The sequence below is a fragment of the Pteropus alecto genome, unplaced genomic scaffold (genome assembly GCF_000325575.1).
Source record: "Pteropus alecto unplaced genomic scaffold, ASM32557v1 scaffold131, whole genome shotgun sequence".
In the NCBI taxonomy this organism is placed as follows: domain Eukaryota; kingdom Metazoa; phylum Chordata; class Mammalia; order Chiroptera; family Pteropodidae; genus Pteropus; species Pteropus alecto.
In genome coordinates, this window is record NW_006434709.1 from 1,999,421 (window position 1) to 2,021,557 (window position 22,137).

The 22,137-nt window shown below is 34.1% G+C and overlaps 1 protein-coding gene across 13 annotated transcripts in view; it reads left to right on the forward strand.

Annotated features, from left to right (window-relative positions):
- TIA1 (TIA1 cytotoxic granule associated RNA binding protein) overlaps window positions 1-15,767 on the forward strand; it is a 28,865-nt gene extending 13,098 nt beyond the window's left edge. For 5 of the 13 annotated variants that reach the window (XM_006909513.3, XM_015587530.2, XM_015587531.2 and 2 more), the window contains 8 exons: window positions 402-489; window positions 3,671-3,746; window positions 9,760-9,868; window positions 10,236-10,331; window positions 10,443-10,527; window positions 10,879-11,002; window positions 11,836-11,981; window positions 12,913-15,767. In XM_006909513.3, the coding sequence (XP_006909575.1) occupies window positions 402-489; window positions 3,671-3,746; window positions 9,760-9,868; window positions 10,236-10,331; window positions 10,443-10,527; window positions 10,879-11,002; window positions 11,836-11,981; window positions 12,913-13,039 (851 nt within the window). In that variant the 3' untranslated portion in view covers window positions 13,040-15,767. Of the gene's footprint in view, window positions 1-401; window positions 490-2,718; window positions 2,823-2,894; window positions 2,961-3,670; window positions 3,789-9,759; window positions 9,869-10,235; window positions 10,332-10,442; window positions 10,528-10,878; window positions 11,003-11,835; window positions 11,982-12,912 lie in introns of those variants that run through there. The other 8 variants (XM_006909514.3, XM_025045079.1, XM_025045080.1 and 5 more) reach the window with 8 other exon arrangements.
- The last annotated feature ends 6,370 nt before the right edge of the window (window positions 15,768-22,137 follow it).

Genomic DNA, 22,137 nt, shown 5'->3' on the forward strand with positions numbered 1-22,137 from the left:
ACTCAAAATACCACTATTTAATTTGTAAAGCTTTAATATAGTGGTAAACTGAATAAATGTAAATAATTACTATTAGGATGGTAATTAAGTCATTAATATTTTTTGCAAAACTTGTTATATATTATTTTATTTTCTTAGACCAGTACATGGCTGTAAGTAGAAATGTAACTGTCAGTTTCCAGTTAGATATATCGCAGTCTTTAGGAGAATCTTTCCTGTATTGTCACCTTGATTCATTACATTTAAAATTGATAGGATTTATATAGATATAGGATAGTGTTTTGCTTATGTTACTATAATCCATAAATTATTTTAAGAATACTTTATTGCATAGATTTTAGTATTTTTTAAATTCTAAAATTTTGTTTTTCTTTTCACTTCCCCTTCCTTCCCCTTATAAGATCATTTCCATGTCTTTGTTGGTGATCTCAGTCCAGAAATTACAACTGAAGATATAAAAGCTGCTTTTGCGCCTTTTGGAAGAATATCGTAAGTAACAGAAGATAAATGTAAAATGCTTTTAATTAGAAACAATCTTATTTAGAAATACTTTGAAAATCTATTGTGAATTTTGGACATTAATTTTAACACTTGAATATAATGTATTACATTGTTTAGACACTATTGAAACAGTTAAGAGCCAAAAATTGTTTTCCTGTTGATAAATAAATCTTTGGTCTTCAGTTATCTTAAAATCCTTTTTCAATAAGCCTTAGCTGTTAAGAGATAAATTTACTATTAGACATATTGTTATACAAGTTTCTTGCTAGCTTGGTCTTGATCTTTAGTAGGCTTGTGCTATGACTAAGGAATTTAGACTCCTTGGGCACTTCTATGATACCATGCATTTTGTGTTAATATATTTTAACAAAAAGAAACTTTAACAAATTAACTTAAAAAGCAGTTATTAAATGTTAATCTCAAGGTATCTACCTTTTTGTTGTTACTGTTAACAACAGCAACTTTAATAATAAGAATAAGAATAATGCCTTTTAGTATTTTGTGAAGCTCTGTCTTGCTTGCATTTGCTATTAATCGTACAATTTAGGCCTTTGAAAAGAGCTCACTCAAGATAGTACTCATCATAAAAGAACTTTAATATTTTGAAAAACATGCCATAATAAAATAAGAATAATAATTCGATTATAGTACTCTCTTAGAAGTAATCATTGAATTTAGAAAACAGCATTTTTTTAGGATTTCTGGTTGCTTTATTATTTTTGTTCCAGCTAGAAGAGTAGTAGTAAAAAGGAAACACTAGCTTTCATTTGGTTTGATGAACAAACCAACTGTAGAGATGAGGTGAAAAGACTGCAAAGTAAATGCCAATGGTGTTGGTGATGAATTTTGGCAGAGTTTTCATTTGAAAAGTTGTAGTTCATTGGTAGGAGGATAAGTAAGCATAGTAAGGGGCCAACTTTAATGGCAGTTGTGAGATTAGGGTTTATAAATGGATTCTTCTGCCAGGTGACATTTTTCTTTGTGAGAACGGACTAGGAAAATAAGTAAAGTTCTAACTTCTTGATTGTTCCTTTTAATCTGTTTTAGGGTTTTGATGCTGGTTAGCTTGCTTTCAAATATCTAGACTGGAAGGTCTTAACCTTTAGCCTCCCAAAGTCTCTATAAAATCTCTGTATACAAAATTTTGTTTTCCTTTTGGTAGGAAGTACTTTTGTGAGTTTATGCTATTTTCAGAGTAGTCACAGGTCCATAAAAAGATTAAAGAAGGATTAAAGAACACTGATCTAGATATTTGCTGCTGCTTGCTTAGAGAACCCTTTCAGGAATAAGTAAGAATTAAACATATTTCCAGGCTAACATTTTCTGAAACAACTTTAGGAAGAAATTTTTCTAACACTTTAACAGATTAAGTAGCTATTTATTAAATGCTCTAAATTTAATTGAAGTAACTTTTCTGAAAACATCAGAATTTTAGTTTGGTTTTAGTAAAAAATTATTTAACAATCAGTGAGTTTAAGTTAAATAATATTCAAATTTTAGTAATTTTGAGACTTTAATCATGGATCAATAATTTCTTTTTGTTAAATATGTTGGTATCATAATTTTAGTCTGTAGATTTCATTATGGTCAACCATGATTATTGATGTACATATTAGTTTTTCTTGGGTAAGGCCTTTCCTTAAGTTTTATAATTTTCAGTTGAGGTAATGTATAATGTCTAAGCTTTAGGCTACCCAAGGAGTTAGTGTTCCTAAATTTAAAAGAACTATTTTCAGTTGGGTAGCATCATTTCCTAATTTTTTTGTTAAAGGAAATAAGTTGATAACCATATATTGAAAGGTTTTCATGATAGTCAGATTTTCTCAGTAGAGATCTTACAATAGTGTTTTTGACTTATAGATGTGCAGTAAATGGTGATCTATTAAAATATTTAGTATAAAAATGTAGTATTTTCTTTCCCAAATTAATACAGTAAACTCTTCCTATTCCTTGAGTTTAGGGTAGTCTAACAAATATTGGTATAGAAGTGAATCAGCTACCAAATTAAATGCATGTGTACCATACAGATAATTTAATAAGTATTTTTACATATTAAGAAGTGACTTGCATTAGTTTTCCCTTTTCACCACTACCTCTTTGCCATTTTGACTCTAAACAATTAATAAATCACTCCTAAATTAATCAAAATATGCTTATGTATACTTTAATATAAAATTATATTGCATGGCTTTCTGACTTGGGTTTTTGTTGTGAAAGTGCCTGTTTTGTTCATGTGTCCTGAGAGAACAAGCATTGTGACATACCTGGCTAACTTAAAAGCAGATTGCCTGTGAAGCACAATATGAGTCCAATTTTTTGAGGTATGGAGTTTTAGCTATCATGGCTGGGTTTTTTACTCAATCTCAAATAATAGGGCTCTGGTTATTTTGCAGAGTATCTCTGAAGAATGGACAGAATTGCCCTGGCTAACTACAAGCTACGGTTCACAGTGGATAAATGTTGGCGTGCTTTTTTACTTTCTGACTTTTTAAAATTTTGCTTTTATATCTTGTAGTTTCCAATCAATCTTATATGATTGCTGTTTTAAAATTTAGTATAAAATCCTTTCATATATAGTTTAAAACTAAAGTGTGTGTCTAGTATTTTTCTTCAATGATTTAACATTTCTGAAAATGTCAAGTTCTCAAAATTTGCCCATAGTCCAAAAGGGGGGTATGAATTGATCTGAGAAAATAAAAATAATTTAATTAATTTAGGAAATATACAACTTTTTTTATTCTCTTAGTTTCCAGTTTTCTATTTTAATTTTTTAATGATTAGGTAGTATATGGTATCAAATAGCAAATTATAAATTGCATGGTTAAAGAAAGCCATTCATCTCATGTGCCTGTGAACCCTATAAGTGGTTAAGTAATTCATGTGAATAGCTGCCTTCACCATGCTTAATATTTAAAAGCTTAAAACTTTTTGAAGTGGGAGGCAATTTCTGTATGATATATACATACATATTTAAGAAGTTATTGATTTGCATGTTCATAAAATTAAGCCTCATTTGCTAATACATAAGTTTTATAGAATAAAAGGTGAATTTGCGTTAAAGGTTTATTTTAATGAAGATGAAACATGAAAATGAGTTGTGTATGAAATTCTCACTTGATACCCAGAGGAGAGTTTACAAACCTAAACTTCTGATTGTTTCTGATTTCAGAGATGCCAGAGTGGTAAAAGACATGGCAACAGGAAAGTCTAAGGGATATGGCTTTGTCTCCTTTTTCAACAAATGGGTGAGCTCAATAAAAAGTGCATGTGCACTGCTTCAAGAGTAAAGAATAAAAATATTCATTTTGTTTTCATTGTAAATCTTTCATCTGCCATTTGTTCCTTTCACTGATAATTAACACCCTTACTAAAGGATATGTTCTTTTTCCTATTTGGTCATTTAGTCAACTTTTATTTAGCATCTATGCATGCAAAGTACTCATAAAGTGTTTTCAGAATATAGAAAAGGAAAATGTTTAAATTGTCAGCCAAAGATAGATATTGAAAATCTCATTTATATATTTAATTCATTATCTCCCTGTTTTATATTCCCATGATAATTTAATGTAGCTAATAAAATGCTCCAATGGATGGGGACTTTTTAAATTATTAATGTATTCAAAACTGTCTCATCGGTTCTTTTATTCAACAAATATTTACTGAACACCAATTTGCATGAACTTGAAATTTCTGGTTTTTGCAGAAAAAAGAAAGGACTGCAGTTTGTCAAATGAGAGGTGAGAGTAGGGTATATAAAGAAAGAAAAGCTCATATTTCATGTGACAGCTAGTTAAAATCTTTGGTGTGTCCTCCATACTATGTAATACTGTGCCATTGTTTTTTTAAAAAGAATGAGGAAGCTCAGTAAGTACGGATTATGGAAAGATTTCCATGATATTGTTAAGTGAAAAAGCTTATTTGTATAAAAAGGAAGGGAGCATATATTTGGGTGACATGCGCATGCACGTGTGTGTTTGTGTGTGTGTGTTTTGCTCATAAACAAGAAACTTGTTGCAGGGTTTCCTGTTTAGGGGTAGGTAATGAGAGTTAGGCAGATTGGGGACAGAGTGGGAAGCTTCTCACAGCATTATATTGTTTGAACCTTGTGAATATATTACAAATTCAAGTAGTGTGCTAACTCAAGGTTTGAAATAATTAAATTCAGAGCTATCACACTTCCAAAAATATAGGAGTGAGTGGTGGGCACACTAATCTTAGAGTATACACTTGGAGTATCCATTTACCTTGGATTTTATTGTATTGCCTCTGTTGTAACTATTATTTGCCAATGATAAATACAGAAACACTGTACTTCTGTGTGTAAGGGTGCCTTAGAATGAAGCATTAAAAGTTTTTGATAGTATGAAATGTATTTTAGAAAGGCTTTTCTTACTTTAGTAAATGGAGTAATTGAAATCGATATTATATTATTTCTTGGTGGCTTTAGGTCAAATGTATGAGCATCAGTTATTGTGCCATTTCTTGCTGGGGTTTTTAAAAAATACATCAGTTTGCAGTTATGCCAAATAGTGTCATACTCTTTTGTTTTTTCTAGTTCCTGTGTCTACTTACATTGGAGCTAATGTCTGATTATTCCTCACCATGAACTGTTTCTATCCAGATATGTGCTATAACTACTGTAACCATTTTGCCCAAAATTTACTTTATAAAAAATATGCCCTGAAAATGTTTACATGGCTTACAAGTACAAGCAAGAAAATGTAGAATGCAGTTGAATCTCAGTGTTCACACAGTAGTAACATTGTATCTTGTGGTCAGATTATTTAAATGTATTATGAAGTATAGGTATTATCTTCCTCATTAAGTGAAAATGTCTTCCAAGAAAGTAGAAAAACCTATAAAGAGATCAGGAAAAAGATCCCACATATTAGAAGAAGAGCCAGAAATGGTAAAGCATGTTGAGAGGCAAAAAGATAAAACCTCTGCCATGTATGTGTCTCATCTACCAATTACAAGATTTTTTCCCTGTGAGATGAGAAAATAAAAACTTGGAGTGTATAGTTGGTTCTGAAAGCTTTACTGTTAATCACAGTAAAATATTTAGGAGAGGTAGAAAAATACTTCATATAATGGGCTGATAAGCCACAATTAGTTGAGTTCCTTGGAGAGTTTATATATAGGATTGTAGTGTTTTGTGCTATTTGGGAAGATGGTTTCAGGCTTTGGGTGGGCTTGAAATTCATGTTTTTCATTTGAGATTATGGAGTATAGATCCCTGCTATATAAACATTAAATGCATACTTAGGATGAACTAGAGTCACATAGCAATGGGCCTCTGGAGTTAGCCAGAGATGAATTTGAATCTTGATAACCATCATATGATAGGTGCAACTTTGAGTAAGTGATTTGATTTAATCTTCCCAAGTTTACATCTCAGCTTCTGTAAAATTTGTGGTGTGTGATTGGTAGGTACTCTCAGGTGTTATGAAGTGTAACAGCCATGATTGTAATTACCTCCACTCCTTTTGCCTCTCTACCTGTGTTGTACTTGCTAGGCAAACCTCAGTACTGATTGAACATAGATAGTTTTTCTGCCTACTCTGAAGTAACTGAATGTTGCTAGACAAAAACTGAGTCAACTGGTTTCTCTTCTAATTAATGGTCACACACATTAGATGAGTACATGGTGCTATTTTTGCAAAATTATTTCTCTAGTAAGTTTGATTTCCCATTCTTTGATAAGTTTCATTCTCCCTCCTATCCATTCAAATATTCCTCACTCTTTTCTCTGTCATCACTCCAAGCTGCCATCCTTATGCTTCCCTTAGAAAATATAAGCTGTCATACAGGAATCCCTCAGCTTTCAATCACCAAACCTACGTAAAATTCACCCACCTTCCCCTTCTCCGATTATAGTGGAAGAAAGAGACTTCCTGTAAAAGGCGAAATCGCTTAAATTTGGAGTCCCACCTCTCTTGCCTTTTCAAGTACTTTGATTCTGTGCTTATTTTTTTTTCTAATACAACTTCATTGAGATATATAGCTTACGTATCATAAAATCCACTCATTTTAGGTGTACAATTCAATAGGTTTTCAAAGAATATTCATAAAGTTATGTAACTGTCACATATCACAATATTAGAATATTTTCATCACCCCACAAAGAAACTATGTTCTCATTAGCACTATCCTTTTCCTTTTACACATTCTCCCCTCCCAACCCTGAGCAACTATTTGTTTACTTTCTATCTATATAGATTTCCCTGTTCCCAACATTTTTCTATAAATGGAATTGTATAATATATGCTCTATTCGTCCTGTGTTAGTCTTTCCTTCTCCACTGGATCATTCCTATCAACTAAAAAGCATGTTCTAGTATGTCTTAATCAAAACCACACTTGACCCTGTATCCCTTATATCCCCACATTTCTGCTATAATTTAGAATCAAGCTTCTCAAGAGTTGTTTGCATATGCTTCCACTTCATCTCCCATTCACAGCCATACACACACCATAAAAACTTTTTTTTTTCCTCTTTGGTGAGCAAATAGTTGTATTTATTTCCTAGGGCTGCTGTATCAGAGTACCATAAGTTGAATGGCTTAAAATAACAAAATTTATTCTCTAAGTTCTGGAGGATGGAACTCCAGAATCAAGGAGTCATCATGGTCATGCTCCCTTCGAAGGCTCTGTGGAAGAATTCTTCCTTCCCTCTTCTTAGCTTGCCAGCAGTCCTTGGTATCCTTACTGGCCTTCTAGGTGCATCAGTCTATTCTTTGCCTTCACCTTCACATGGTCCTCTTCCCTGTGCGTGTGTCCTCATTGGCTTTTCCTGCTTATAAGGACATCAGTCATATTGGATTTAGGGCCCACCCTAACCTAGTATGACCTCATCTTAACTAATACATCTGCAAAGATCCTATTTCCAAGTAAGGTCACATTCATAGTTATAGAGGTAGAGGGTGAGTTAGGACTTTTTATCAATTTAAGGGACACAATTCAACCCACAATAATAGTTAAACATCTCATGGAGTTCAAACTGGTTAGTGTGATAAACAATATTTGTGTTTTTTTTTTTTTAAAGAATACAGTAGTCTCCCTTATCTGCAGTTTCACTTTCCTTTGCTTCAGTTATCCATGGTCAGCTGTGGTCCAAAAATATTAAATGGAAAATTCCAGAAATAAACAATTCATAAATTTTAAATTGCATGCCATTCTGGGTAACGTGATGAAATCTCACTCTGTCTTACCTAGAACATAAATCATCCTTTTGTCCGGTGTATCCACACTTTGTACACTGCCTGCCTGTTAGTAGCCATCTCGGTTATTAGATCAACTGTAGTGATGTTACAGTGCTTATGTTCAAGTCACCCTTATTTTACTTGATAATGGCCCTGAGGCACAAGAGTAGTGATGGTAGTAATTCGATATTCCAAAGAGAAGCTATGAAGTGCCTTCTTTAAGTGAAAAGTGAGTACAGTACAATAAGATATTTTGAGAGAGACTACGTTCACATAACTTTTATTGTATATTGTATATTCACATAACTTTTATTTTTATTGTATATATTGTATATTCTGTTTTATTCTTATTAATCTCTTACTGTGCCTAATTTATAAATTAAGCTTTATCGTAGGTATGTATGTATGGGAAGAAACATTGTACTTTCAGGGTTTGGTACCATCTACATTTTAAGGCATCAACTATGGGTCCTGAAACATATCCCCATGGATAAGAGGGGACTACTAAATGTATTTCCTTTTTATGTGTTTCAAGAATGGCCTTTATCCTTGAATTTGTTGGTTCTTTTGTGCTACCAACCAAAGCTGCACCCCATTTACTTTTTCAATTCACTCTAAGCTGGCTTTCATTCTCTACCAACTCTACCACTGTCTTACAGCACTATTTTTTTCAGCTTACCTCTTGACCTTTTGCTTCCTTGGTTCTGCGACAGTGTACTTTTGTGGGTTTTTTCCGTCATCACTGGCTATTCCTTCTTAATCGCCTTAGCTGGCAACTTTCCTTTACCAGGTTTTCAGATTGAATGTTTTTCAGGGCTCTGTCTCAGGATGTTTTCTTTCTTCTCGTTTTTCTTTATGACTCTAATTTTATATCTCCAGTTCAGCTTACTTCTTTGTGCTCCACACTTATAAATGGTCTTTATTTAGATGTCTTATAGACATCTCAAACTTAATGTGTCTTAAATGGAATTCTTTGTTTCTTCCTCAAACTTATTTCGCTCCTCTCTCCCAGGCTTCTTATTTCAGAAAATGCTAGCACTATACTACCTGCTGCCCAAGCAAGAATCTAGGAGTTATCTGTGATTACTTACTGTGTACCCCCCACCTGCGATTCTGTTGACATCCTTTAGATAACATTGATCCTGTACTAGTCCTGACCACTAACAGTTTTTAAATCTGGATATTATATTAGTCTCATAAAATGTCTTTCTACTCTTACTACCCATCTCCCTAAACCACTCCTCCTAGCACTAAGAATGACCTTCTTAAAACATAAATCAAATCATGATACTTTCTTACTTAAAATCTTTGTTTTTTTCTTCTGGCCCTCTTCCTTTTCGCTCACTAGGTTCCACTGAAACTTGGTCATCTTCACGTTGTTCTTTCAGATGCAGACCAATCTCTTTGCTGCCTTAACACACTTTACAGTGCTTTTCTCTCACCAGGGCTTTCTTCCCTGGTGTTTTTGACCTGGGCAATTTCAGCTTAAATGTCATTTCAAAAAGGCCTTCCCTAATCATACTATCTAAAGTAGATCCCTATGTCCATAACCTGTTTCAGCCTTTTGTTTCTATCATAACATATATCACAATTTGTAATTATTTGTCCCCAAAGAAGAATGTAAGCTCCATGGCAGCAGAGACTATGTCTGCCTCATTAACCAGCATATCCTTAGCACTTAACCTGCTGTCTAGAACATGATAGCTGGTCAGTATTTACTTGTTGGATGAAATGAAAAACAAAATACCGTTGGATTGTATAAAGTCAGATTTTCATTGCTAATAGTCTTGAGTTGTTACATGAACTTTATAATAGCTACTTTCAGAAACTCTGGACATTTTTAGGCAATTAACATTGTCAAAGTCTGATATCCAAATGAAAGAAAGATAATTTAAAAGCACCATTGCATTTTAGGTGAGTTGTCATATATTGTATTTCATAAAGCATGTTCATTCAAAAAACATTTGTGAAAAGCAACAATGAGTTTTCTCTACTGCTAACAGTTGTTTAATATCAACTAATAGTGGCTTCTTTGTCATTTCTAATGTGCGGAACAGGATGCAGAAAACGCCATTCAACAGATGGGTGGCCAGTGGCTTGGTGGAAGACAAATCAGAACTAACTGGGCAACCCGAAAGCCTCCAGCTCCAAAGAGTACATATGAGTGTAGGTGTATTGGAGAAGAAAAGGAAATGTGGAATTTTGGAGGAAAATACACTAGATTTTAAATGTTAGAGCTGTTCCCGGAGACTTATTGCAGAAATAGATGAGAAGCAAATCAAGACTACTGTTCAAAAATGTACTTAGTTTTCATTTTTGTAATTATAAATAATAAATGATATTATCTTTAATGTCAAGTCTCCTATTAGAGAAATACCAAGTAATTATTAAGACATTCTTGGCCGGCGAGGTTTAATCTTTAATCAAATGTAATATGTATTATGTAAGCATTCCAGTAGTATAGTTAATGCTTCATTTCTCTTTCTGAATATTTTATTTAATGAATTAAAAATATAAAACTTTCCATCCTCAGCAAACACCAAACAGCTATCATATGATGAGGTTGTAAATCAGTCTAGTCCAAGCAACTGTACTGTGTACTGTGGAGGTGTCACTTCTGGGCTAACAGGTATGGGAGCTTTACCTGTGTGGCATCTTGGGATTAATTTTTAAACTGAAAAGCTTAATATTTGTAGGATTTTAATGTAACTTAATGTGGTTTTTATTTTTTGTCTAACAGAACAACTAATGCGTCAGACTTTTTCACCATTTGGACAAATAATGGAAATTCGAGTCTTTCCAGATAAAGGATACTCATTTGTTCGGTAAAGATGATTTTTTTTTTTTTTTTTTTTTAAAAACTTTTTCCCCAAAAGTTCAAAAGTTATTTTCTTAAAAATTTACCTTGGTTATAAAGAAATAGAAATTTCTCTAGCATTGAGCATATTTGCCACTTTTTTTAATAGCTCCCTCCTTCCAACACAAAGCCATTAAACATCTCTATTCAAAGACGTTTCTCCAGAATTACAAGGTCTTTGGGAAAAAAGCAAAGAAAACATCCTTTTCTTGATAGCTTTATATGAACTGCCTGGCTCGACTTGATTTTTTAAAATAGGTTTTATTTTTAAGTATTTTAAACAATATATATTGGTGATTCTTAATATTGTTTTCAATAGGTTCAATTCCCATGAAAGTGCGGCACATGCAATTGTTTCTGTTAATGGAACTACCATTGAAGGTCATGTTGTGAAGTGCTATTGGGGCAAAGAAACTCTTGATATGATAAATCCTGTGCAACAGGTGAGAGAGTTCTTGACTTTGCAAAGTAATTGCTGGGTAATCTTAATAATAAAGTTATTTTAAAATGATATTTGATATTCCCTGTTAACAAGTTTCTAGTTCATTCCAAAAAGATAGTATATAAGGGCTCTTCCTGCATGTATTATAGTTCCAGAGTGATGGTTCATGGATTGCAGTGGTGACATGATGATTGTGACTGCCTCAATTGACTCACACACAATGGATTTTAAAAGTGCTCCAACAAACCTAACAGGGTATTACATTTTTTCTTAATACTTGGTAGATTTATTCACATATTATTTGGAGAATTCAGAAGCATGGTTGACTCATTTGAAACAAAAATAAAGCTATGTTTAGGGCCTTAGCATTTTCCTCGAGATTTTGCTGCTTTTGTTTTTCCAGGCAGCTTTAGTGGTTAACTTGATCCCACAAAGATTTCTATGAGAAAATTGTAAATGGAGCACCAAGATAGGAGTAAGAAAATCCCAAACTATAAGTTTCTTAAGTAAACTGAATTTAGGAATAAATAATCTTTATATCTTCGTTACCTAAAGGAAATAGTCATGTGAATAGTTTATAAAACAACATTATATTGAGTTTAATATTTATTACTAGGGCATTACCTACTACCTTACAAAGAATATACTGTTCAGAACATCACATAGAGTTACAAGCAATATAACCCCACTTTTTTAAAGCAGTCACTTTCTAAACTCTTATTTATCCTTTTAATTATAATGATGGCCCTATGTGTTATGGCTATGTATTTGTGGTATATTAAGACATGTAACTTCAAATAATACTAAATTATCTTTTATAATTTTACTTAATAGCAAAATCAAATTGGATATCCACAAGCTTATGGCCAGTGGGGACAGTGGTATGGAAATGCACAACAAATTGGCCAGTATATGCCTAATGGTTGGCAAGTACCTGCATATGGAATGTATGGCCAGGCATGGAACCAGCAGGGATTTAAGTAAGCATATTTGCTATTTTCCTTTATTGTTACTCTTTGAAATGTCAAGAACTTAGGAAGAGATTTTAAGTAATTAGTAAGTAATGTGGCCCTCTTTCTAAAGCATAACTTTAGCCTTTGAAGGACTTAGTTTAAAGTGGTTTTTATTTTATAATTAAGTGTATCTCTTTAAAATTTTGCCTAGAAATATGTTGCTTTGAGATATAAACAGCATCATGAGGATTTTGGTAACGAAGCATCTAATAGTTAAGAAAATACGAGCTTAGTAGTCGTTAAGCTTTTTATGTGACTAATGGTCACTTGGCAATTCATGAATATAGTTATTTTGTTGCTAGTTGTTTTATTCATTATGCTTTTTTTTCTGTGCAGAAAGGTTTATTCATACATTTTTACATGAAAGCTTTTTATACATCTTGAATTATGCAATTTTACTTAAATTTTTGAAAAACAAAGTAAAATCCTTTACAGTTTTTATTTAAAAAATCTTGGATGTTGAAAAATTTATGAGCTTACATATGCTATCCATTTATTTATTTATTTATTTATTTATTTTTGAGCAATATAAATGCTAGTCTTTATCATACCAAATGGTCAAGTTAATTTCAGGTAGTAGCTTGTTCAATGTATGTCCAACTCAGAGGGACAGTATTCCTTCCACAGATGAAAAATGAGTTTTTTTGAGGTCAAAGAGTTTAAATGTTTATAGATTATCTTAGCTGTAATTAAACTAAAATTAAACTGCACAAATTAAATCTATGAGGATTGTTTTTAAGAGAAATAACTTCGTCTTTGCTTTCCTTAGCATAATAATTATTCTTATATTTGGGCTTAAGAAAAAGTATATTTCCCACATGTTATTTGTTCTTGACATTACATTTTATTTAATCAGTGGATTTCCCCTCCCCTCTGCTTCTTTCACATTCTCTACCAGTCAGACACAGTCTTCTGCACCATGGATGGGACCAAATTATGGAGTACAGCCGCCTCCAGGACAGAATGGCAGCATGTTGCCTAATCAGCCTGCAGGGTATCGAGTGGCAGGGTATGAAACCCAGTGAAAAAGGACTCCAGAATCTAAAGCCAGTGGCTTGAGGCTACAGGGAGTGTAGTAAAGCCGTTGTTTACTTAAAGATTTATCAAATCAGTCAGTGCAAATGTCAGATACAATGTATTTATTTAAAAGATTCATTTTTTAATCATGAAATTACTTATCATCCACATTGTTTTAAAAAGAAACAAGATGCTGGATGTCTGCCAATTTTTGCCTTCATTACCTTTTTTGATAAAGTTTCTCAGATCCTTGTTTCAAATACAAATGCAGGGATTGCTGCCACTTTTTTAAAATTAAGAGGCAGAAAATTGCACAATGTTGAACTTTTTTCCACTAAAGTAGTGTGCAGTCTAGTTTGCATTCCTGATATAATTTCAAACATGTAATATAAAGATGTAAAAAACAACAACAACAACAACAAAAAACCAAAACTGTGCAGAGTCTAGAAGTTCTTTGTAATCTTCAGCTTGTGCACAATTCTGTTTTAGGTTTGTTTTTTTTAAGGTGTCGTTTGAACTATCCCATCTCCACTGATTTCCCTTGGGGTTTTTAAATATAAATTATTAGTTTACATCATTTTTGTATCTAATTTTTTCACAAATTTGTCTTGCCTTATTAAAGTTCTGTAAAATATACTTAAATGGAAAAAAATGATGTTGACTTAGATTGAAAACTTTTCTCAGATGGATTGATAATTGCATTCATCTTGTGTTTTATATAAGAAGGTGCCTCAAGAATTCCCTGTTGACTTTGTTTAAACAGATTTTTATCTTCTGTGATAAATTTTGCTGTGTACCAGGAAATATAAAAACAAAAACTTGTTACTAAAGAAAATCTCTGAAATGTGATAAGTTCTTATGAACCCGTGCTAATTTCATTGTCAACTCCTACATTTACATGTATTATTTCTTTATGTAAAATGTTTTAGCAATTTAATATTTTGCACAGTTAACAAACTTTGTATGTCATTTCCTTAAACGTATGCAGAGTTGACAGGAGATTTAGAAGGTTTTAATTTGTTTGCATGTGAAAATCAAATACACACTTTGGTAGTCTTTGAATATAAAGTTATTGGCTCTTGTTCTTCAAGAATTTTGAGACAAAGTTGTATGTAAAGGAATACTAATTTGCCATTTTCTAGTTTGTATTTACTCAAAAAGAGTAAATCAACTTAATAAGTACAAATGATAGCTGTGAAACTGTAGAATATCCTTATTTTGGGCTTGGAGTTTGTTGTGAACTCCAAAATTAGCCCGCAGGACCAGCCGGGCAAAGCATTTTTTAAATGTTCAGAGGCCAAAAGATAAACAAACAAAAAAACCTTAAAATCCTACCTCCTTAAACAGCCTTCAAAGAGGAGAATCCTCAGTGCAATCATTATTTTGATTCTTTTGGTACCTATTTTCCTGGAGTTCCCAATTTTATTATTTTGGGGTGGCTCCAAGCATTAAGAGGTTTAATCTTTGATGGCAGTGTGCTAGTTTTGAAATTTCTAGTACATTTCAGAGTCTCTTAGAAGAGTTATGGGAGATTTTGTTTTGTTTTCAGTGAAAGTCACAAACTCCCTTCTTAACTCTCAAAAGGGAAGGGTCCCCAGTATACATATTTGGATGGTCAGTTGTTTGTAAGACCTTCAGAGAGCTCCTAGCATTTTATTTAGAAACAGAAAAGGCCTGTGAAATCTTAGAGTTTCCTGGCCTGATCTTCCAAGTAGGAGCAAATGACTCTATGCTGGTCTCTAAGCCAATACTCTTGTAAACCAGAGCCCAGGAAAGACAGCTCATAAGTATATAATTCTCTGGAGCTCAATTCTATGCAGTTGTACTGATGTTTCATTAAGTCACTGTGTACTTTTAAGTGTTGATACGTTAAACATTGCTTTATGGAAGATGATTAAATTTTCTAAATACATGGAAATTTTATTTCCTTGTTAACTTCTACAGATCAGGGCATGCAACCAAAAGCAGCTTAAATGAAATACTCAAAAAATAAAATACCAGGAAGCTATTTTTAGATTCTCTGGCTTATGTTTCTATTTTAGAACCCTCATTTTCTCTGATTCAGAAATATTCTATTTACTATACATCTGTGGACTGCAGGGTAACTTATTTGGGCATAAATAATTTAAGCAAAAGTATAGTTTTTCATCTTGACTCTCAAATAACACTTTTTATTAGGCAGTGTATTTTCTTGCACACATCTTAAAATGCACATTGACTACTTTTTGAAAAGAAAGTGGTATTATTCAAGATGAAAAGTTACTACTGAACAAATTCATATTTCAGGAACATTGCTAACTTTGGTTTAAATCTTACTCAGTGTTAAAACAATTCATTTAAAAGATTTGTCAGTCTAAACATACTGGCATTAGTATCAGGTAAGGAAATTAAAAGTTTTTAAAATGGTTTTATTCTCTACAATATGCATTCAGATTTTACTTTAAAATACATCTGGTACTGTAAAGAACCTGAAGTGATTCACACTTAATGGGTCATTAATCCAGTATTCTTTGCCCTGACTGTTTGGATATTAAAGTTCCTTTATGTTTTCTATAACCTGTGGGATCTTCTTGCAGTGATTATTGTGTGAGAGATTTTTTTTTCTTTTTGGTCTAGCCATATTGTTACATTCATCTAGGTATTCGTTAGATTTTTAAAAATCTTATTCTAGAAACCATAGTTTGCATTGGGTTACTATTTAATACCACAAAAGTAATTAAAATTTTCTAGATTCAACTCATTATGAAACCAGGATTTCATTTTCCTTGTTGATATTATCTCTGTTGAAAATGAGATTCACATTGTAGTTTTATTCTAGTTTTGTCCCTTTGCTTGCACATCTTCCTTTTGTATGTGTGTTAGAGTTCTGTTACATTTGAGAAAGCAGTTGATAGGACTAGATTGCATATACAAAGAGAGGTTTACTAAGTGTTGTAGGGTGCTTTTGTGGTCACAGTTGAGTTGGAAAAATAAAATGTATTTATAGGAAATAAAAACCAAACCCTTCAATGAAAGAATGATGGTTCCTAAAAACAAAATCTTTTTTTTGTAGGGGTTATTTATTACATTTTTTCGTCACTGCATCTTACTGTTGTTTTCTAGAACTTGAAGAATGTACCTCCAAAACAACAAATTTTAATCTAAGAGCCTTAATAAAATGTATGTGAATGTGTCTCAACTGAGTAGGATGCTACATTATGGCCTCTAAAGTTGGAGGCTGAAGTTATTTATTCTGATAGTAGTTCAACTGAAAAAGGGGAAAGTAGCCATCTGACTCAGGGTTACTAGGCTAGAGTGAGATGCTGTACAGAAAATAGGGATTAAGCACAATTTTACATACTGGATAAATGAGGTTCCCAGCTCCTTCTCTTTGTTCACCTCCAGAATATGAATAGCCACACTTTACACACCAGGCAGGATTTGGAGGGTCCTTCTGGGAAAAAACTAACTCGAGAGAAAAGACAGATAGTGACATTTGAAGGTCAACTGGCCACCAATCCTTCTAGAGTGGAGTGTGCCAGCCAGTAAGCCTGTGTACACAAATCTTCCAAACAGGTTTTTGGTGTTTCACTTTTAAATAAAGACAGTCAAAGATCAGAAATTGAGAACAACTTTAATTGTAAAAGGTAGATCTAAACAAAAAACTGTCAAGTAACAGAAAACTTGCAAGAACTGTGAAATCCTGAGATAGAAAAGATAACTATGTTCAAGAAATTAGAACAGGATACTAGTAAAATGTCTGAAGAAAAAGCTAAAATAGGAATAAATTCAGTGAGAATATTAAAAGACAATGTTCTAGAACAGAAATAAAAACTAGAGGGGAAAAAATAAATATAATCAACTTAGGAGGTTTAATATACAACCAGTAAGAGTTCCAGGAAAAGAACTAAGAAAATAAAGGAATGGGTGGGATTTATTAGAAAAAATAATTTCCCAAATGAAATGATTTTCAAGATTGTAAGAAGGCTATTGAACTAGCACAATAAATATAAAAGACCCATATGAAGGCATACCATCATACAATTTTAGGACACCAGACATAGAACATTCTAAAATTTACCATGTAGCAAAGGGTTGAGAATAATACTCAACAGACATATAGGAATCAGTGGGATACTGTCTTCAAAAGTTTGAATTATCCAATTACACTATTGTGACAACAAAATAAAGGTATTTTTAGACATACAAATTCTCAAAAGATTTTCTTCCCATTCACTGGTTCTCATCTATTGGATACATTCCATCCAAATCAAGGAAAAATATGATGTGTCTAGAAACAGTATCCAACACAGGAGTGAAATAAGCCCCACGATAACAGGTTTAAAGTGATGGCACCCAGTCCAGATTGATGATCAAAGAACTAAAGAACTAAACTTGATTATTTGACAGGTTGGGCTATGCAGATAATTGTATGGTATGGAGGATGTGAGATACAAGTACTGAAAGAAAATCAGGCAAAAGAGGAAATTGTCAGGAAAAAACACTGTACAAGAGAAGAAACATTCCCTTCTTGAGACGAGCACATGCACTAATATTTCAGAAGTTTTCCTGAATTGTAAATATTTGTACTATTTCCACTGCTTTGGTTTCCTTTGGTAACTCCAATTATATGTGGGAACTCCTCTGCCTATCATTTGTTCTTAATTCTTTTTATCTTTTTATTTTCTTTCTCATTTCTAATTTCTGTTCCTTAACATGCTTCGTATGGTATCCAGACTTGCCTGTAGTCCTTTGAATTTAGTCTTCATTATTGAAATGGTTTTGTCTTTTTGTTTCCTAAGTGCTACCAATTTCTGTCCTACTTTAGGGACATCTCTTCCATAAATTCTTGTATTTCTTAGCTGTATTTGCTTCATTAGGTTTTTAAAAACTCATATTGGAATGTTGGTATATTATTTTCAGCTGCTTTGTGGGAATATTTTTCTTGGATATCTCACCGAGGAAACTCTTATGTTTTGCTGCTTTTTCATACTTTTAGTTAGAGCATCTTTGTACAAATGCTGTACTATTCCTTTCTATTCACATTTGAAACACTTGAATTTTCCTAGACTTGAGTACCAGCAGGAGAATGAAGGGACCCTGTCAAGGTTTCCGATCTCCGTCCTCCGTGGCTACAATGCTTATCTCTAAAAGTGTAGCCATGTGTCCTGCCTTGGGCTCTGACCTTGTTCAGAGGGGTTCTGTGCCAGATCAGAGCTCCCTGATTCCTTAAATTAAGGGACCTAACTCCTACCTTTCAAGGAGATCCCCTAACGTGCTTTTTGAAAGCATTTCTGAAGGTACTTCACACGTTCCCTTCCTCTCAGCTCTCACACTTGTTCAGTCCTCAAGGTAGGCCCCCTTGGTTTGGCTCTCTTCCCAGAGTGAATATTTGCTAGTGATTTGTGAGATCTAACACCACCAGTCCCCCTCCTTATTCCCTGTTGTTCCCGCACTGCAGTCTTGGCCTCCCATCCAGTATCACACTTCCTCCCAACATGGAATTGGTTAGGTTTTTCTCTGCCTCTCTAGTTTCATTAAACATGTTTATGGGGGTTACTGGTCATGTTTTCCTCGTTGCTCTCTATGGTTTCCAGAAGAATGAAAGATCCAGAACTAGGTTGCTAACAACTTTCTACCAGAATCAGAAGTCCAAAGGAATCTTTTAAACATGCAAATCATGACACTACCCTGCTTGAAATTTTTTGCTTCAAATTCCATTTAGGATGTAATCTAAAATCTTTAAAGTGAAATCTGTACTTCAGAGCAAGCAATTCTTGACTCTCCCTGAAGCCCTTCTGCCCCACATTCATCTTTCAGTTTCCTGAATAAGGAAACACTAATGTCACGGTCCAGTCAGGAGACAGAGACCAACACTAAAATTTGAAAAGGAAAATTTCAGTGTAAATGGTTGTTAAACAGTAACTAAGGTGGTTAACTTCTAAAAGGGGTAAAACAAGGACTCAAAGGGATGCAGAAGTTGCAGGTTCAGAGAAAAGCAACTACTACTTATAGATGGTGGAGAACAAAGGAAGTAAGGGTTTAGGAGAGCCCTGAGATTGACCTTTTCAAAGAGGGCTTGATTACCACAGGAATGTGCAGCCTGTCAGGAAGCATGCCAGGGGCTGTGGACCAGAGCTGGTCTATAGAAATGGTCCAACAGGTGGGGAAATACCTAGGGTTCCCAGATTCAGCCAATAAAAAATTTCACATGTTGCAAGGAATATGAACTAAAAAGTATTATTTAACTGAAATTCAGATTTAATAGGGTGCCCTGTATTTTATGTCAGTCCTAGGGACAGTTGCAGGATGATGCAGGCAAAGCTGCCATGGAAGCAGCTACAGTTCAAGGGAGAGTGGCCTGAGGGTGCAGCCAGGGCAGGTCCTGAGGACCACTGAGGGGAGCACCACTGGGTCTTCCGTACACTGATCCTCTAACTCCCGCGTTGAAAAAAAACCAGAATCTGTAAGGGAAGTGCCTTCCCATCACTATCACTTTGCAATGTTCCCTGAGTGCCCTCTACTGACAAAGCCTAACACTGAGCCAACTGGCAAAGGAGGGTGGACTGGGGACTGAGACTCCCATTGCATGGTCTTGCTACCTAAAGGCCTTTTGTCTGCCCTTTCTCTTAAATGCTCCACTTCCTCTAAAAGTCCTTCCTTTCTTTACCCATAATCTAAATTGGTAGTCTATCAAACCCTCTTACACTTTCCTTTATAGCATGTCTTAGTGTTTAATTATATATTTATTGATTATATCTTCATGACCTATGTCTCCCACTAAACTAAAAGCTGGTGACTGTTTTCTTCGATGCTGTATATATTGAGTATATGGCAAATAATAGGTGCTTAATACATCATACATGTTTGTTGAGTCAATTAAATTGTTATCTCCAACAGTCTGGCATTAACCAAATGGCTTTCTACCATGTGCTGACAGTACCACTGGCTAGAGTACTGGGTATGAGGTGATAAGAGCTAAAACTAAAGGACCAAATCAGGGCCAATTCTTTATGCCACGACAAGTAACTTGAATTTTTTTTTTTTATTCTAGGTCCTAGGTAGCCATTGATCTAATTTGTGTTTAGTCAAGGTGTCTTCAGGGTTCCTGGCTTGAACAATTAGGTGGATGGTGGGGCTAGTGACTGGGGTGGGAAAAAGAAAGGAGCAGTTTATAAGGGTGAATAAGGATAGAAGATAGTTATAGGAAAGATGAGAGCTAATGAATTCCATCATTCATAATTTGGAGCTTGAACATGTGTGACAATCAGGTAGAAATATCTAATAGGTAATGATTGGAAATTCAGAAGGGAAATCTAGGCTGGATATAGAGATGAGAGTCATCAACTTTTAGGTGATATTTCAACCCATGGAGTTGAAATCACCCAGAGAGGGGCTAGAGTGAGAAGCAGACTGAAGACAGAACTTTTAGGTACATCGGCGTTTAAAGGGGCAGAGACGCAGAAGCTTGCAAAGGAGAATGAGAAAAGACCTGTCTGATAGGTGGGAGAAATACAGAAGATCTGTGATGTTGCAGAAATCAAGGAGGAAAAGTTCAAGGGAACAGAAATAGTCAAGATTGTCAAATATTGTACAGAGGAAAAACAGAGGTTGTGGGGGTGGAGGGAGTTTACTGGATTTAGCAACAAGGAAGTAGCTGGTGACTTTAAAGTGAGCATTTTCAGTGAAATAGTGGGAGCAGAATGTGAACTGCATTGGGTTAAGGAGTGGGAGGTGAGGATGGTTAACTAGTCCAGACTGCCTTCCTGGTGCATTTGGCTGTCATTTGGCTGTTGAGAGATGAAATAAGAGAAAAAATAGAGATGATTTTAAGATAGCGATAATTTTTTAAGTCACAATACAACAAAATATGAATAAATCACAATAGTAAATGACCACCCAAAATACCCACAATTCAACCATTCAGAAATACAAAGAGCAGTCACCTCCATATATATATAAAATGGAACTACAGTTAAAGAACACATATGTATACCATCTCTCTAGGACACTTAGAAATTGAGTGATGGGTTAAAGACATGTGAATTGTAAAAATTGTATCATATATTGTCATATTGCCATCTTAAAAGGCTGTACCATTTTATATTCCAACCAATAATGTCAGTACTCATTTCCCCTTAACTTTACCAATGTTAATTGTCATTAATTTTTATTTTTCCAATCTGATGTGTATAAAATTATCTCTTTAATTGTATTTCCCTAATTATGAGTAAAATTAATCATTTTTCCATAATTGACTATTTGTATTTATTTTCTGAAATGTCTGCCCTTATCTTTTGTCCATTTCTTGATTAAATTGTTTGATTATTTTTTACTGATTAGTAGGAATCCCATATGTAGTTTGGATACTCACAAATCCTCTCTAGAAGAACGTGTCCTCCACCTAGGCCACTCAAGATTACCGTAGATTGAAATTATCAACTGGGAGCTCACAATCAAAAACTATCAAACGCATGAGAAACAAGAACCTAGAAGGGATTCAGCAAAAACAAAGAAGAGCAGAATTTGACCTCCAAGGACCTTAGACATATATTGAATATATAATAACTAAATTCCATATGTCTTTAAAAGATGCAATAACAATATAGGCAAGGAAGAAGTGACTATTGAGTGATTAGGCAGAATTTGAAAAGATGCTGGAAATTAAAAATGTAGCTAAAATTAAAAATTCCGTGGGCTGACTAAACCAAATTAGATACAACTGAAGAAATCTATAAATTGGAATAGTACAAAGAAAAAGGGGTAGAAAATATGAAGACAGCATGGAGAATAGAATGAGAAGTCTAAAATGCATGTAAATGAGTTCCATAAAGAGTCAGTCCCTCCCATTGACATGCAAACAGCAACCAGGGCTCAACTACAACAGGCAGGCAGACACAACTCATACAAGGAACACATCTGGAGCACCTAGCTCAGGTTACCAGGAAGACTGTGCCACTGGGCCCCCCAGGACCCCTACTACATAAGGACACGCTACTAAAACCGGGAGACACAGGAACTCTACCTAATATATAGAAGGAAACACAGGGAGGCAGCCAAAATGGGGAGACGAAGAAATATGTCCCAAATGAAAGTACAGAACAAAGCTCCAGGAAAAGAACTAAAC